The sequence below is a fragment of the Nerophis lumbriciformis genome, linkage group LG05 (assembly GCF_033978685.3).
Source record: "Nerophis lumbriciformis linkage group LG05, RoL_Nlum_v2.1, whole genome shotgun sequence".
In the NCBI taxonomy this organism is placed as follows: Eukaryota; Metazoa; Chordata; class Actinopteri; order Syngnathiformes; family Syngnathidae; genus Nerophis; species Nerophis lumbriciformis.
In genome coordinates, this window is record NC_084552.2 from 23,535,333 (window position 1) to 23,554,497 (window position 19,165).

The 19,165-nt window shown below is 39.2% G+C and overlaps 1 protein-coding gene across 1 annotated transcript in view; it reads left to right on the forward strand.

Moving 5' to 3' along the window:
- LOC133606772 (pyruvate carboxylase, mitochondrial-like) overlaps window positions 1–19,165 on the forward strand; it is an 828,781-nt gene that overhangs the window by 751,660 nt on the left and 57,956 nt on the right. Inside the window, exon 21 of the mRNA XM_061961089.2 lies at window positions 4,179–4,265. Within this exon, the coding sequence (XP_061817073.1) occupies window positions 4,179–4,265 (87 nt within the window). The remainder of the gene's footprint in view (window positions 1–4,178; window positions 4,266–19,165) is intronic.

Sequence of the window (19,165 nt, forward strand, 5' to 3'; positions counted from 1 at the left end):
AAAACTTTGAACGAACACATGTGGAGTTATGTGCTTAACAAAAAAAGGTGAAATAACTGAAAACATGTTTTATATTCTAGTTTCTTCAAAATAGCCACCCTTTGCTCTGATTACGGCTTTGCACACTCTTGGCATTCTCTTGATGAGCTTCAAGCACACCTGGGAAGTGAACACCATTTCACCTCTTAAAGCTCATCGTAGACAAAAAAAAACATGTTAGTAAACGAGTCAAGGAAATTGAGCAAACTACATAAATAACATCCTGTTATTTGATTTTGATATTCATTTTTTATAGATTGAAAATGAACACCAATGAGTTGACTGATGAACATTATCACATAATTTATTCAGAAAGTATAAATAACAACAAATAAAGATAGAATACTATTAACCACAACATGTAAGTGTAGAAAAACAACAACATTATGATTTGTACATTTTCAGAATGTGCTTGTTCTTTCTGAAGTTGTCTTTATTTTTAAGTTATCTTGCTGTGATTTTACCAGTCCGGACCACTTGGGAGTAGATTTTTCTCCGTGTGGCCCCCGATCTAAAATTAGTTTGACACCCTTAATCTAAAGGATGTAAATACCATTCTATGATGTGCCTATTTCTTTTTTTAAAAGAAGAGTACATGTAAATGTACAAACCCCGTTTCCATATGAGTTGGGAAATTGTGTTGGATGTGAATATAAACGGAATACAATGATTTGCAAATCATTTTCAACCCATATTCAATTGAATGCACTACAAAGACAACATATTTGATGTTCAAACTGATAAACTTTATTTTTTGGTGGCAATAAATACTGATAAAGTTGAGGAATGCTCATCAAACACTTATTTGGAACATCCCACAGGTGAACAGGCAAATTGGGAACAGGTGGGTGCCATGATTGGGTATAAAAGTAGATTCCATGAAATGCTCAGTCATTCACAAACAAGGATGGGGCGAGGGTCACCACTTTGTCAACAAATGCGTGAGCAAAATGTTGAACAGTTTAAGAAAAACCTTTCTCAACCAGCTATTGCAAGGAATTTAGGGATTTTACCATCTACGGTCCGTAATATCATCAAAGGGTTCAGAGAATCTGGAGAAATCACTGCACGTAAGCAGCTAAGCCCGTGACATTCGATCCCTCAGGCTGTACTGCATCAACAAGCGACATCAGTGTGTAAAGGATATCACCACATGGGCTCAGGAACACTTCAGAAACCCACTGTCAGTAACTACAGTTGGTCGCTACATCCGTAAGTGCAAGTTAAAACTCTCCTATGCAAGGCGAAAACCGTTTATCAACAACACCCAGAAACGCTGTCGGCTTCGCTGGGCCTGAGCTCATCTAAGATGGACTGATACAAAGTGGAAAAGTGTTCTGTGGTCTGACGAGTCCACATTTCAAATTGTTTTTGGAAACTGTGGACGTCGTGTCCTCCGGACCAAAGAGGAAAAGAACCATCCCGATTATTATAGGCGCAAAGTTGAAAAGCCAGCATCTGTGATGGTATGGGGGTGTATTAGTGCCCAAGACATGGGTAACTTACACATCTGTGAAGGCGCCATTAATGCTGAAAGGTATATACAGGTTTTGGAGCAACATATGTTGCCATCCAAGCAACGTTACCATGGACGCCCCTGCTTATTTCAGCAAGACAATGCCAAGCCACGTGTTACATCAACGTGGCTTCATGGTAAAAGAGTGCGGGTACTAGACTGGCCTGCCTGTAGTCCAGACCTGTCTCCCATTGAAAATGTGTGGCACATTATGAAGCCTAAAATACCACAACGGAGACCCCCGGACTGTTGAACAACTTAAGCTGTACATCAAGCAAGAATGGGAAAGAATTCCACCTGAGAAGCTTAAAAAATGTGTCTCCTCAGTTCCCAAACGTTTACTGAGTGTTGTTAAAAGGAAAGGCCATGTAACACAGTGGTGAACATGCCCTTTCCCAACTACTTTGGCACGTGTTGAAGCCATGAAATTCTAAGTTAATTATTATTTGCAAAAAAAAAAAAAAAAACGTTTATGAGTTTGAACATCAAATATGTTGTCTTTGTAGTGCATTCAATTGAATATGGGTTGAAAAGGATTTGCAAATCATTGTATTCCGTTTTATTTACATCTAACACAATTTCCCAACTCAAATGGAAAAGGGGTTTGTAAATACTGCATTATGTAAAGTTGTTTGTGGGTGTGTTTACTATTTGTACCTTGTTTGCTCTATTATTGCAAATACTTTCAAAATGTGCACTTAATTCTTACTTTACTTACTGTCACCAAGCAAATGAATGCCTTTGAGTTAAGTAAAACTTTGATTACATTTTGACAACAAAATTGCATTTGTGCCTAAATATTGTGGTATTTTTGCAAATTTTAGATATGCAAGCCAGTTATAACCTGTGATTAATCATGATTAATCGCAGCTCAAAAGTGTGATTAATTTGATTAAAAAAAAAAAAAAAAACTTGACAGCCCTAATATTTTGTTTGTGTGCTAAGTAATATTAATTATGATTTATTTGCTGGTCAAATGTAGTGACTTTTTAAAAATTCACCAGTTGAACATTGTGAAACACTAACACAGTATCAGTGCAGTGTCAATACAGCTGGTGAGTGTGCTATACACTCACTAAGGCATGGATGTCAAACTCCGGAAATTACACGGCAGGCCAAATTTGGCCCGCCGTGTAATTTCATTTGGCCCTTGAGGCAATATCAAATTAACATTAGAGCTGGCCCGCCGGTATTATACAGCGGCAGTGCCACTGTAACACCGCATTCACCGCTAATACTCATACTTGCCAACCCTCCCGATTTTCCCGGGAGACTCCCAAATTTCAGTGTCCCTCCAGAAAATCTCCCGGGGCAACCATTCTCCCGAATTTCTCCCGATTTCCACCCGGACAACATTATTGGGGGCGTGCCTTAAAGGCACTACCTTCAACGTCCTCTACAACCTGTCGTCGCGTCCGCTTTTCCTCCATACAAACAGCGTGCCGGCCCAGTCACATAATATATGCGGCTTCGACACACTCATGAGTGAATGCAAGGCATACTTGATCTACAGCCATACAGGTCACACTGAGGGTGGCCGTATAAACAACTTTAACACTGTTACAAATATGCGCCACACTGTGAACCCACACCAAACAAGAATGACAAACACATTTCGGGAGAACATCCGCACCGTAACACAACATAAACACAACAGAACTAATACAGCAGAACCCCTTGCAGCACTAACTCTTCCGGCACACTACAATATACACCCCCCGCTACCACCAAACCCTGCCCCCGCCCACCAAGTTAATGTTGATATTTACCTCAGAAGGCTGCAAATAGAAAGGAGGCATTCAATTTTTTATTTAAATTGTATTTAATATACCATTGATGTTTTTTCGTTTGTTTTTTGAAAGTTGATTTTGCACTATTAAGTTAAATAAGCGTTGCTTGTTCCATATTCAGTGTTAAAGCAAATCAGTGTAGCAAACTGAGCAATAATTAACGTTTTATTCATGCACTTTCTCTTGCTACTTCAAGGCTTGAATGTTTGATTCATTCATTATTGTTATTTTATTTTCAAATGTATTATTAGCCTGTGGAAAAAGTTTATTTTGATATTTACCTCAGAAGGCTGCAAATAGAAAAGAGGCATTCAATTTTTATTTACATTTTATTTGATATGCCATTGATATTTTTTTTATTATTGTTATTATTATTTGAAACTTGATTTTGCATGTCACTATAAAGTTATATAAGCCTTGCTTGTTCAATATTCAATGCAAAACTTGTTTGGGTCCCTATTAAAAGGTTAATTCGTTCAAGCTTGGCCCGCGGCTTTGTTCAGTTTTAAATTTTGGCCCACTCTGTATTTGAGTTTGACACCCCTGCACTAAGGCATCATTTACCCATCACTAACAATAGGTGTCAGACTGTGGCGTGGAACTTCACTGCATTAGACTCAGAGCAGTAAGAAAATACTCTCTACAGCCCCACATCTGCTACACATGTCGCTTTAATACTTAATAATAATAATCATTTTTGTATTAGATCTCATTACACCGTGCAGATCCACCTAATATAATGGCGGGTGCTTGTATGTGGGCGAGAAACGTTATATCACAGGTTGACCCAGAATGCGTGTGGAAGTAATCATGTTGTTGTTGTGTGACTGCAGGCACACAGCATGGGCCTGGGGAATAAGTTCAAGGAGGTGAAGAAGGCCTACACTGAAGCCAACAAGCTACTAGGAGACCTCATTAAGGTGAGACATGGAGATGAAACACCTGCAGCGTGTGCAGCACAGCATCCTCTTCCTCCTCTCTTATCTATGGGCTCAATTAGATGAATGTGCAAAGGAAGAACTTTGCGAACTTTATTGGTACAATAGCGTCGCTCTTTATCATGCTGACCTTTCTATTTTTACACCTTTGCTTTCTGCTCCGCTTTCATGTTGGCGCCCATGGATTCGTTATTGCCCTTCCTCCTCCTCCACTTTCTGTTTTTAGACTCTCTCAGACCCATCCCTCTAATTTCCTCTCGCCCAGAGCCCCCACCCCTCGTGCTCCCGGTCTCCCGGCAGCCGCTGTCGATTCAATTAAAGCTCGCCGGCCTTCCGCATACTAACTGGATGTGCCTGTGGGGTCTGGACGTGCACTCTGCTGTGTCCTCTTAGCACCACAATGGCCCCATCTCTTGCACTGTTGCCCTGCTGATAAAACACAGGGACAATAACCGCTGTGTATAAGATCTGGTCGACACACACATTTGAGGAAACGCGTGTGTGTGTGTGTGTAGTGTTCAGGCCACGGACTACACCATATTGAAAAAAATAGTAGGTCATCCATCAGGAGTTGGACTATAACATAAAATAATTATTCGTCTTGGAATAGGAGTATCCGAACCTCTTCCACTTTTACCGGCATAGACACAAAATGAACAAGGGCTAAACCACGTATAGCTATCAGATTATAGGAGAAGCTTTTTGTGTGATAGTTGAAAAAGCAAATTAATGTACTGTAATATGTAATAATATACTGTTATTCCTCAATAATAAGTTCATTTTGTTTTTTACAAGATGCAGAGGGCCAATACACTGTTAAACAGTGGTCACCAACCTCTAGAGCCCAAGATCCCTGGTCTCATACATACGTATATATATATTTTTTATTTTTTAATTTTTTAATTTTTTTGGTATATATATACATATATACATACATACATATATATATATATATATACATATATATATATATATATATATATATATATATATATATATATATATATGCATATATATATATATATATATATATGCATATATATGCATATATATATATATATATATATATATATATATATATATATATATATATGCATATATATATATATATATATATACATATATATATATATATATATATATATATATATATATATATACATATATATATATATACATATATATATACTAGAGATGCGCGGTTTGCGGGCACAACCGCGGATCGGGCGTATGAAATTAAAAAAAATAAGATTTTACCCGCGCGCGGGTCGGGTCGGGCGGATTAATTAGATATATTTTTTTTTTTTTTTTTTTTTTTGCGGGTGGCAGTTAAACCAATTCGGAAATATATATACATAGTTAAATGTTGTTACCCACATACGAAAAACGAGCAGGCACCTGCTGCATATGCCACAACAGAAGAAAAAAAAAGAAAAGAGATGGACACTTTTACGGAGCGGAGAAGGGACGCCTCGCCGGGGTCCGGGACCGAGGCCCCTTCCCCCGAGAGGGCCCCACCGGGAGCCGTAGCTGAGGCGATCCGCGAGAAGGGCCCGACGCACGTCCAGAGTCACTACCGCGCCCACCGCACAGACACCCCGCCTCGTCCGCCTTCGCCGCGGCCGGCGTCACGCGCAGCAGGTAAGCAGCTTACCTGCCCGCCACCCCCGTGGCCGGGGGCTCGTAACATGGGTCACTCCGCGCGCTCCGCCCACGCAGCTTACCTGCCCGCCACCCCTGTTGCCGGGGGCGCGTAACAGGGGTCACTCCGCGCGCAGTGCGCTCACGAAAGGGGTGGGGCTCACCCTGGTTGATATAGACAGCAGCTAGGACGGTGGCCATGGAAGTTGGAACCCGCTAAGGAGTGTGTAACAACCCACCTGCCGAATCAACTAGCCCTGAAAATGGATGGCGCTGGAGTGTCGGGCCCATATACCCGGCCGTCGCCGGCAGCGAGACGCGCTTGGAGGTGCGCTCAGCGCGGCTCCCATATGATTGCGCACTGGTGTGCGTCTGGGTCGTGACAGCATGGCACGCGAAAGTCTGTGCTGCATTGGATCAGTCTCCTTTCTTTAACAGGCAAAAGCTTTATAACCTCACCATACCTGCCAACTTTTGAAATCAGAAAAACCTAGTAGCCAGGGTCCAAGGGCCGCAGGCCCCGGTAGGTCCAGGACAAAGTCCTGGTGGAGGGTTCAGGGCTTCGCCCCCCGACGCAAAATGATTATTAGCATTCAGACAGGTTAAAATGTTGCTGAAACCATCAGTCACAGTGACTTTTCAAAACAAAAATATTACAGCAAAAATCATATGGGTTGATTGGCATGTTTATTCTGTAAGCTAACTTCAATAGTTTGAAATTATTTTGACAGTTAATGCCAGTTATCCTGTCAACCTTTCACAAGACTTCAATTTGTTAATTGAAAGTATAAACAGTATAAACACTTTTTACAGTAAACAAATGGTAAAACAGTACTAAACAATTCCATAAAAAAAAAAAATTGGTGTCATTATTAACTTTCTGTCCAAGCTTGTATAATCTACTGCCTTGTTCAATTGTAAAAAATATTCTGTGCCTAAAATTCACATTTCTATCACAATTATCATACTGTAAACATGGTAAGCTAACTTCATTAAAATTAATAGTCCTGTCAATAGCATGGAATTACAATTCAAATGTAGTTTTTTTGTAAGCCTTTCAAAAGAATTCAAAATATGAAAAATTAATGAAAATTAATTTAAGCCAACAGACACTTGAAAAGTGGCACATCACATCTCTAATGTAATCATTTTAACTTTTCAACAGAAATAGCACTGCAAAAATATTAAGGACATACTTCTGTATTTTGGTAGTTATGCTGTCAACATTTAACAAGATTTCTTCAACTTGGACTTGAAAGCATAAATAGTATAAACACTTAACAGTATGTCGTGCTGTGAAATACAGCCGACAGGATTGCGCACCAAACACGAAGCAAGGCCAAAGCGCATGCAGGTGCAGGAGAAGAAAGGACTTCTTTCATTTAAGGTTTGTGATAAACCATCAAACTCATTCGTTAAAAGGACTCTATAGTAATATAAAGCGAATTTTTCTGGACATTATCATGCAAGAAAAGTTTATTTTTGGGACCGCGATCACCGCGTAATGATTTTTAAAGGTTGCATTACAAACATTTAACTGTCCCATGTGATCAGCCAGTGCGATTGGAAATCCATGCTCAATTATTGCCTCCGTAAATAAAACTTCGGGCGGGTGCGTGCGGATGGCGGGCGGATGGCGGGCGGGTGCAGTTCTGATCAAACGTTACATCGGGTGGATGGCGGATGGTTGACGACTTTCTGACGCGGTTGCGGATGAAATAAATTGCCTATCCGCGCATCTCTAATATATACATATATATATATATATATATATATACATATATATATATATACATATATATATATATATACATATATATATATATATATATATACATATACATATATATATATATATATATATATATATATATATATGTGTATATATATATATATATATATATATATATATATATATATATATATATATATATATATATATATATATATATGTAATACACTGTTAAACAGTGGTCGCCACCTCTAGAGCCCAAGATCCCTGGTCTCATACATACGTATATATATATATATATATACCAAAATATTGGTATCGTCCCAACCCTAATACTAAACTTTTTTTTTTGTATATATATATACATACATATTATATATATATATATATATATATATATATATATATATATATATATATATATATATATATATATATATATATATATATATATATATATAGGTATAGGTATATATATATATATATATATATATATATATATATATATATGTATATATATATAGGTATATATATATATATATGTATATATATATATATATATATATATATATATATATATATATATATATATACATATATATATATATATATATATATATATATATATATATATACCTATACCTATATAGGAGTTTGGGAACAACAGCAACTCAGCCACCAAGTGGTAGGCCACGTAAACTGACAGAGAAGGGTCAGCGGATGCTGAAGCGCATAGTGCAAAGAGGTCGCCGACTTTCTGCACAGTCAGTTGCTACAGAGCTCCAAACTTCATGTGACCTTCCAATTAGCCCACGTACAGTACACAGAGAGCTTCATGGAATGGGTTTCCATGGCCGAGCAGCTGCATCCAAGCCATACATCACCAAGTCCAATGCAGTGGTGTAAAGCACGTCGCCACTGGACTCTAGAGCAGTGGAGACGCCTTCTCTGGAGTGATGAATCACGCTTTTCCATCTGGCAACCTGATGGACGAGTCTGGGTTTGGAGGTTGCCAGGAGAACGCTACATTGTGACGAGTGTGAAATTTGGTGGGGGAGGAATTATGGTGTGGGGTTGTTTTTCAGGAGTTGGGCTTGGTCCCTTAGTTCCAGTGAAAGGAACTTTCAATGCTCCAGGATACCAAAACATTTTGGACAATTCCATGCTTCCAACCTTGTGGGAACAGTTTGTAGCGGGCCCCTTCCTCTTCCAACATGACTGTGCACCAGTGCACAAAGCAAGGTCCATAAAGACATGGATGACAGAGTCTAGTGTGGATTAACTTGACTGGCCGACACAGAGTCCTGACCTGAACCCGATAGAACACCTTTGGGATGAATTAGAACTAGGGATGTCCGATAATGGCTTTCTGACGATATCCGATATTCCGATATTGTCCAACTCTTAATTACCGATATATACAGTGGTGGAATTAACACATTATTATGCCTAATTTGGACAACCAGGTATGGTGAAGATAAGGTCCTTTTTAAAAAAATAAAATAAAATAAGATAAATAAATTAAAAACATTTTCTTGAATGAAAAAGAAAGTAAAACAATATAAAAACAGTTACATAGAAACTAGTAATTAATGAAAATGAGTAAAATTAACTGTTAAAGGTTAGTACTATTAGTGGACCAGCAGCACGCACAATCATGTGTGCTTACGGACTGTATCCCTTGCAGACTGTATTGATATATATTGATATATAATGTAGGAACCAGAATATTAATAACAGAAACAAACAACCCTTTTGTGTGAATGAGTGTAAATGGGGGAGGGAGGTTTTTTGGGTGGGTGCACTAATTGTAAGTGTATCTTGTGTTTTTTATGTTGATTTAATAAAAAATTAAAAAAATAAAATAAAAACGATACCCATAATAAAAAAAACGATACCGATAATTTCCGACCTTACATTTTAAAGCATTTATTGGACATTTCTAATTAGAACGGAGACTGAGAGAGCCAGGCCTTCTCGACCAACACCAGTGTGTGACCTCAACAATGCGCTTCTGGAAGAATGGTGGAAAATTCCTATAAACGCACTCCGCAACCTTGTGAACAGCCTTCCCAGAAGAGTTGAAGCTGTAATAGCTGCAAAAGGTGGACCGACATCATATTGAACCCTATGGGTTAAGAATGGGATAGCACTTCAAGTTCACATGTGAGTCAAGGCAGGTGGTGGAATACTTTTGGCAATATAGTGTGTATTTCTCACTTCTCCAGCAGCATGTGGGAGAGTGACTTTACACCTCTTGTTTTTGGCCTAGCAACCTTTACCAGTCAAAGACCCATTTTGACCAGTTGCACATATTATAGAAAACAATGGGAGCCGCAAAATTTTTTTGAAATTTTAAATGAAATAACGCTGCATACAATTTTTTTTTTTTGCTTTGTGCTATGTATAAAACAGGGGTCTCAGACACGCTGCCCACACCTTTATGTGGGATTTGAAAGCTGGTGCGGCACGCGGGTTTTAAATGAATGGCGCTTGTCAGCGTCATGCGTGCCGTGTTGGAACAGCATATAGCACCCACTACAGCCAGCGCGCCTGTTCAGCCACACGTTGTATGGGGCTTCTGTTTGCTCACGTAGGTGACAGCAAGGCATACTTGGTCAACAACCACACAGGTCACACTGACGGTGGCGGTATAAAAAAAAACTTTAACACTCTTACTAATAATGCGCCACACTGTGAACCCACACCAAACAAGAATGACAAACAAATTTCGGGAGAACATCTGCACAGTAACACAACATAAACACAACAGGACAAATACCCAAAATCCCATGCAGCCCTAACTCTTCCGGGATACATTATACCCCCCCCCCCCCCACCACCACCACCACCAAACCCCGCCCACCTCAACCGACGCACAGAGAGAGGGGGAGGGGGGGGGGGTTGATGTGTGAGGGAGCAGGGTTGGGGTGGGGGCGGGGTTTGGTGATAGCAGGGGTGTATAATGTAGCCCGGAAGAGTCAGGGCTGCATGGGATTCTGGGTGTTTGTTCTGTTGTGTTTATGTTGTGTTAAGGTGCAGATGTTCTCCCGAAATGTGTTTGTCATTCGTGTTTGGTTTTGGTTCAAAGTGTGGCGCATTATTAGTAAGAGTGTTAAAGTTGTTTTATATGACCACCGTCAGTGTAACCTGTGTGGCTGTTGACCAAGTATGCCTTGCTGTCACGTACGTGTGCAAGCAGAAGATGTATACCGTATAACAAGTGTTGGGCTGGCACGCTGTCAATATAGATTGTAGAGGGCGCCAAATGTTGTACCATCATGGCATGCCCTTATTATAGCCATAAGGGTGAAAATCGGTGAATATTAATCCCCAGAGTTTTCTGCGAGAGGCACTGAAATCCGGAAGTCTCAAGGGAAAATTGGGGGGTTCAGCAAGTAAGCTGCTGAGCCGCATCAGAGTGATCAAAGAGCTGCATGCGGCTCCGGAGCCGCGGGTTGCCGACCCCTGGCCTAGCAGAACCTATTCATTTCATCCAGTTGAAACTGTCAAACACTTGCTTTTTTCCTCTTCAGTCTGCAAGGTGATGTCAACTTCTTTTGTGTGTGTTGCAGTCGGCGATCACCTTTCTTTGGTGATTAGAGGCAACACACACTTCCAGGTGTCACGCTCCTTGTAATTCCTACTGCTGTCAGTCTAAGACGCCCCTTCTCATCATCCAGCCGTCCTCCTTTCTTGTTTCTTTTCCACTTCAGTCCGCTACCATTTGGTCCACACTGCGACATCTCGCCCCCTCATTTTGATTAGACGCACTGCTTGTATCTCTAATCTCTCCGTCGTTTCCTCCACTCCTCTTCCAGCTCTCTCTCTCTCTCGCAGCGTCTCGTTATCGCTCCTGTCTGCTGTCTCCTCCTTCAGTGACAGGTACCATTCTTCACTCTGCAGCTTGCCTGCCCGCCTTTACACTGAAACGTGAGAGAGAGAGTTGTTTATTTGCCTTATCACTCTCTCACCCTGGTTGACACACACAGAGATGAACAGAATCCTCAAGATAAGTTGCAGAAAGGAATGGAAATGTGGAGTTATCAAGGCCGGAAACATCTCGCGGAGGTAGACAGCTCTTTGGTATCAAGTATGATGACATAAGTGTGAGGTGAGAAATGGAGATGGAGAGGCGCGTCATGAGGAACTGTGGACAGCAGGTTCATTAGAATGTGAAGGACACGGTCCATGAGTGCGTTAAGATGGAGCGCATGATGAGGGGGGACGTGAAAAAACATAAGCATGAGGATATATGTTACCTGATAAGTGAACAGGAAAGTATGTGCATGAGTATGCATGAGTGCGAACAAGAAGACGTGAGAATTAAGGTTATAAATGTGAGCCGGGGTGAGCACGTGCACGCGTTCCGACCCTGCAGCTAATCGGGCTTAAAAAGGGTAAAGCATACAAGTCTGCTAAAATGTTATCTATTTATGTGTGTCAAAAAACAAATATGACAATATTGTCATGTTTCACAAATTATAACTTGTCATTTTTAAAAGTAAGTTGCCTTTTTCTGTTTAGAATTTCAAGTAAATAACCACAATTTAACATCTAAATCAGGGGTCCCCAAACTTTTTGACTCGGGGGTGCCGCATTGGGTTAAAAAAATGTGGCCTGTGGCCGGGCTGTGGATATATATATATATATATATATATATATATATATATATATATATATATATATATATATATATATATATATATATATATAGTTAGGTCAGAAAAAACACAGACGCTATATCATCCCTACAAGTTTTGCAGGTTTCCGATTTTATATTTTATATATATGTATATATATATATATATATATTAGGGATGTCCCGATCCGATATTTGGATCGGATCGGCCGCAATCACAATATAATAATATATATATATATATATTATATATATATATATATACAATGGGGCAAAAAAGTATTTAGTCAGCCACCAATTGTGCAAGTTCTCCCACTTAAAATGATGACAGAGGTCTGTAATTTTCATCATAGGTACACTTCAACTGTGAGAGACAGAATGTGAAAAAAAAAATCCAGGAATTCACATTGTAGGATTTTTAAATAATTTATTTGTAAATTATGGTGGAAAATAAGTATTTGGTCAATAACAAAAATTCAACTCAATACTTTGTAATATAACCTTTGTTGGCAATAACAGAGGTCAAACAATTACTATAGGTCTTTACCAGGTTTGCACACACAGTAGCTGGTATTTTGGCCCATTCCTCCATGCAGATCTTCTCGAGAGCAGTGATGTTTTGGGGCTGTCGCCGAGCAACACGGACTTTCAACTCCCTCCACAGATTTTCTATGGGATTGAGGTCTGGAGACTGGCTAGGCCATTCCAGGACTTTCAAATGCTTCTTACGGAGCCACTCCTTCGTTGCCCGGGCGATGTGTTTGGGATCATTGTCATGCTGGAAGCTTTCATCTTCAAAGCGCTCACTGATGGAAGGAGGTTTTGGCTCAAAATCTCACGATACATGGCCCCATTCATTCTTTCCTTAACACGGATCAGTCGGCCTGTCCCCTTAGCAGAAAAACAGCCGCAAAGCATGATGTTTCCACCCCCATGCTTCACAGTAGGAATGGTGTTCTTGGGATGCAACTCAGTATTCTTCTTCCTCCAAACACGACGGGTTGAGTTTATACCAAAAAGTTCTATTTTGGTTTTATCTGACCACATGACATTCTCCCAATCCTCTGCTGTATCATCCATGTGCTCTCTGGCAAACTTCAGACGGGCCTGGACATGCACTGGCTTAAGCAGGGGGACACGTCTGGCACTGCAGGATTGGATTCCCTGTCGGCGTAGTGTGTTACTGATGGTAACCTTTGTTACTTTGGTCCCAGCTCTCTGCAGGTCATTCACCAGGTCCCCCCGTGTGGTTCTGGGATTTTTAATCACCGTTCTCATGATCATTTTTACCCCACGGGATGAGATCTTGCGTGGAGCCCCAGATCGAGGGATATTATCAGTGGTCTTGTATGTCTTCCATTTTCTGATAATTGCTCCTACAGTTGATTTTTTCACACCAAGCCGCTTGCCTATTGTAGATTCACTCTTCACAGTCTGGTGCAGGTCTACAATTCTTTTCCTGGTGTCCTTCGACAGCTCTTTGGTCTTGGCCATAGTGGACTTTGGAGTTTGACTGTTTGAGGCTGTGGACAGGTGTCTTTTATACAGATAACAAGTTCAAACAGGTGCCATTAATACAGGTAGCGAGTGGAGGACAGAAGAGCTTCTTAAAGAAGAAGTTACAGGTCTGTGAGAGCCAGTGATCTTCCTTGTTTGAAGTGACCAAATACTTATTTTCCACCATAATTTACAAATAAATTCTTTAAAATTCCTACAATGTGAATTCCTGGATTTTTTTTTCACATTCTGTCTCTCACAGTTGAAGTGTACCTATGATGAAAATTACAGACCTCTGTCATCATTTTAAGTGGGAGAACTTGCACAATTGGTGGCTGACTAAAAAAGTATTTAGTCAGCCACCAATTGTGCAAGTTCTCCCACTTAAAATGATGACAGAGGTCTGTAATTTTCATCATAGGTACACTATATATATATATATATATATATATATATATATATAATATAAAACAAGTCATTGTATTTTATTTAGGATTATTTCAAATCTTCATTTAAATAAAAATATATTTGTATCTTTTTTTTAGATACAGTCAATAAATAATGTGAACATGTATCATAACATGGAGACATAAGAGAACAACATAAGAGAACGTGTTGTGGATGAGGATGCTTGTGGACTGGGAATTTATTTTTTTTTACACATTTTTATTTTTTTTTAAAAACAGTTTTTCCAACGTATTCAATTTTAGACGATTTCTCTTCTTAGTTATTATTTCTCCGGCTGTAGAAAAGACCCGCTCACAGGGCACAGAGGAGGCGTCAGTTCGACACAGTTCGCGTATCGGTCACGTGACCGAAATAGCTCATGATCGGTCACGTGATTTTCTAAAAGCGGTACGCGCACCGACACAGGGTTTTCTCTATGAGCTCGATGCATGCGCCGATGCATCGGTGTTGCCGGACCCGTCACTACTTAGTAGTAAAAGAATGCGGGTACTAGACTGGCCTGCCTGTAGTCCAGACCTGTCTCCCATTGAAAATGTGTGGCGCATTATGAAGCCTAAAATACCACAACGGAGACCCCCGGACTGTTGAACAACTTAAGCTGTACATCAAGCAAGAATGGGAAAGAATTCCAGCTGTAAAGCTTCAAAAATTGGTCTCTTCAGTTCCCAAATGTTTAATGAGTGGTGTTTAAAGGAAAGGCCATGTAACACAGTGGTATAAATGCCCCTGTGCCAACTTTTTTGCAATGTGTTGCTGCCATTAAATTCTAAGTTACCGATTATTTGCAAAAAAAAATTGACCTTCTCAGTTGAAACATTAAATATATTGTCTTTGCAGTCTATTCAATTGAATATAAGTTGGAAAAGGATTTGCAAATCATTGTATTCTGTTTTTATTTAGGACGTGTTAACAACTTCACTGGTTTTGGGTTTTGTGGAAGCCAGTCAACTTCAATTAAAGTTTTGGCGTTTTGTGAGATTGCCCGTGTTTTTAGCTCAATAGTGGTGCAATAATCGTGGATTCAAGCCCCGCTCACATCAGTAAGAAAAAAACAACGCAGCCGAGAGAAAGGGCCCACAATCGCTAGACAAGTGGTTCTTAACCTGGGCTCGATGGAACCCTAGGGGTTCGGTGAGTCGGCCTCAGGGGTTCGGCGGAGGTCAAAACACACCCGACTCATCGTGTAAATACAAACTTCTCCCTATCCGCGTATTACGGATACGGCAACAGCTGAATGATTTGCAGGTGTGTAATTTGTTGTGAGTTTATGCACTGTGTTGGTTTTGTTCTTTGAACAAGGTGATGTTCATGCACGGTTCATTTTGTGCACCAGTAACAAAACATGGTAACACTTTAGTATGGGGAACATATTGACCATTAATTAGTTGCTTATTAACATGCAAATTAGTAACATATTGGCTCTTAACGAGTCATTATTAAGTACTTATTAATGCCTTATTCGGCATGGCCTTATTATAACCCTAAACCCTAACCCTAACCCTAACCAAATAACTCTAAATTAGGTCTTTATTACTTAGAATTAGGGATGTCCGATAATGGCTTTTTGCCGATATCCGATATTCCGATATTGTCCAACTCTTTAATTACCGATACCGATATCAACCGATACATACAGTCGTGGAATTAACACATTATTATGCCTAATTTGGACAACCAGGTATGGTGAAGATAAGGTACTTTTAAAAAATAATAATAAATAAATTAAAAACATTTTCTTGAATAAAAAAAGAAAGTAAAACAATATAAAAACAGTTACCCTATTTTTCGGACTATAAGTCGCAGTTTTTTTCATAGTTTGGCCGGGCTCCAGTGCGACTTATATATGTTTTTTTCCTTCTTTATTATGCATTTTCGGCAGGTGCGACTTATACTCCGAAAAATACAGTACATAGAAACTAGTAATTAATGAAAATGAGTAAAAATAACTGTTAAAGGTTAGTACTATTAGTGGACCAGCAGCACGCACAATCATGTGTGCTTATGGACTGTATCCCTTGCAGACTGTATTGATATATATTGATATATAATGTAGGAACCAGAATATTAATAACAGAAAGAAACAACCCTTTTGTGTGAATGAGTGTGAATGGGTGTAAATGGGGGAGGGAGGTTTTTTGGGTTGGTGCACTAATTGTAAGTGTATCTTGTGTTTTTTATGTTGATTTAATAAAAAAACAACACACAAAAAAAACCCGATACTGATAATAAAAAAACTGATACCGATAATTTGCGATATTACATTTTAACGCATTTATCGGCCGATAATATCGGCAGGCAGATATTATCGGACAATGTGGCAGTTATACTGTCATTATGAGTAAAACCTAATTTTTGTATTTGTAAACCTTACCAAAATACCTGATTCTGGTAAAACTCACAAAGATTCAATATTACAGGCATTTTTAGACAGATTGCAAGTTTGGTTTTGGAGTTATGTTCATATAACTTTCATATTAAGTATGACAGTTATACTGTCATATTGAGTGAAAAAAAACTAACTTGTGTTTTTACAAACCTTACAAAAACAACTGATTCTAGTAAAACTCACATGGATACAATATTAAAGGCATTTTTAGAATTTGGTTTTGGAGTTATGTTTATTTATTTTTTACATTTAGTAAGACAGTTATACTGTCATATTGAATTAAAAAAAACTAACTTGTGTCGTTGCAAACCTTACAAAATATATTGTTTCTAGTAATACTAACAAAGACACATGTCTCCAGGCATTATTAGACATTTTGCATGTTTTGTTTAGGATTTATGTTGAAAAACATTTGTATTGCTTTTTTAGCATTATCTCAGGATTTTAAGAACATTACTGTCATATTGAGTAAAAAACTACTTTTTGTGTTTGCAAGCATTAAAAAAGCATATGTTTCGAGTAAAACTCACAAAGATGCATTGTGTTAGGCATTATTAGTCTTTTTGCATGTGTGGTTAGGAAGTTATATTTAAATAACTGTCATATTGAATGTGGCAGTTATACTGTCATTATGAGTAAAATCTAATTTTTGTATTTGTAAACCTTACCAAAATACCTGACTCTCGTAAAACTCACATAGATAAAATATTACAGGCATTTTTAGACATAATGCATGTTTACTTTTGGAGTTATGTTTATATAACTTTAATATTTAGTATGGCAGCAAAAACATATAACTTTGTCTTGAATTTGAAAAAAAACAACATTTTATTTTTCACTAAAGAAGGGTTCGGTGAATGCGCATATGAAACTGGTGGGGTTCGGTACCTCCAACAAGGTTAAGAACCACTGGGTTAGACGAAGCTGAGCTGTTTATGGTTGACAGCTATGAACACCGATCATTACACTCCACCGTCAAAATCGGGGGGCCCCTGGTTGGGTGGGGCCCACAGGCTACACTTTGGACATGATAAAGAGGAGCATGAGGGCACAGTACATGAAAAACGTGCGTGAGTGAGAAGATGGAGGATGATGGGGTGTATGAGGACGGACATGAGGAGACAGATGAGAGAGAGAAGTGCACCGTGTGAGGAGAACTCCTCAGTGAAGCGATGCATTCCATGTTTCCTTTTAATTATTCATACTGCCGTGTTGATGCGCTCGCCTGGAAAATACGAACACAAGCCCAAGAAACGTTGCTGTTATTTTTGTTCTTTTTTTTTTATTATCACAAATGACAACGTCCAAATGTCGCCGAAGGTTGTGAAAAAGAAGAAGAAGTGATGCTTCGGCGTGAAGACAAACGTTGCTAGTTAGCAGCGAGCGTCATCACTCCTGAAGACACAGAAGAAAACAAAGAGCGAGCGGCCCTTTAACTCGGCAATAAAGCAGCAGAGAATGTCCTCAGGAGGGGCCGCTAACAACGGACCACAGAGACTTGGGATGCGCGGTCACGCCGCTGTCTACTCTTTTTCCATTTTTAAAAAAATATATATTTAGCTTGACTCGGTAGCGAGATTGTGTTCCAAGTTTCTACAGGTCCCGTTTAATAGCCTCTTTGGAGATTTCTGCCACTGCTTCCAATCCCTCGAGCGTTCCTGTAAACAACCGTTCTCTTAAAAAAAAAAAAAGGGGGATGAAAGCGCGTCATTATCTGGTTTATTGCCAAAACCAATCAAAGTGAGCTTTTTCAAGTGTCTGGCACATCCATTGTGCTGACAGTTTATTTTAATTGTCTCTCTAAGTGACGTAAAGGTAGGTTCCCGCTCTCTTTATTCATTCATCTGCTGGTAAGGCCCCACAATATTCCTCTCGTTCTTCCTCAGCCTTCTTTGTCATTTTCCGAGGAGATCTTTATGATGGTGACGTTGTTGCCAAATGCCGAAAATGTGTCCCGTGAAAAACCCTCCGACCGGAACTCTCTAATAAGTAAAGTCCCTTGGGTGTATAATGTAAACTCACTACACCGGTATGTTTTAGCGCTTTCATGGCGAGTTTACTGACAGATATAAGTACGTACTTCACACTACTTTATATTAAAAATGGCAACAGCGGAGGATGAATAATACATACAATAATCACATAAGAAAAAGCTTATCGACTCGCGGACGCGCGCACATTTTCAGGATTTATGCAGATCCCAAATACAGATCAGTAGGTACCAGAAGGTAAGAAAAGTTGCTTTTGCATAATATTGCGAAACAAAACGCCAGATAATGTGTCTTACCTTATACACACACCATAATAATACTTGTGTGTTGAAGCACAGTACAATCCATCAAGCGGTGCGGCTTCATAGCTTACCAAAGTCGTACTAAAATATTTTGATAGATTTTTGAGTGCTGTGTGTAATGTTCTATATTTTCAAAGGAACATATAACATGTTGGTGTTATTTACTTAAGTCATATTGCCATCATCGTGCAGCCTACACTTATCTCTTATGTTTGACTGCCAT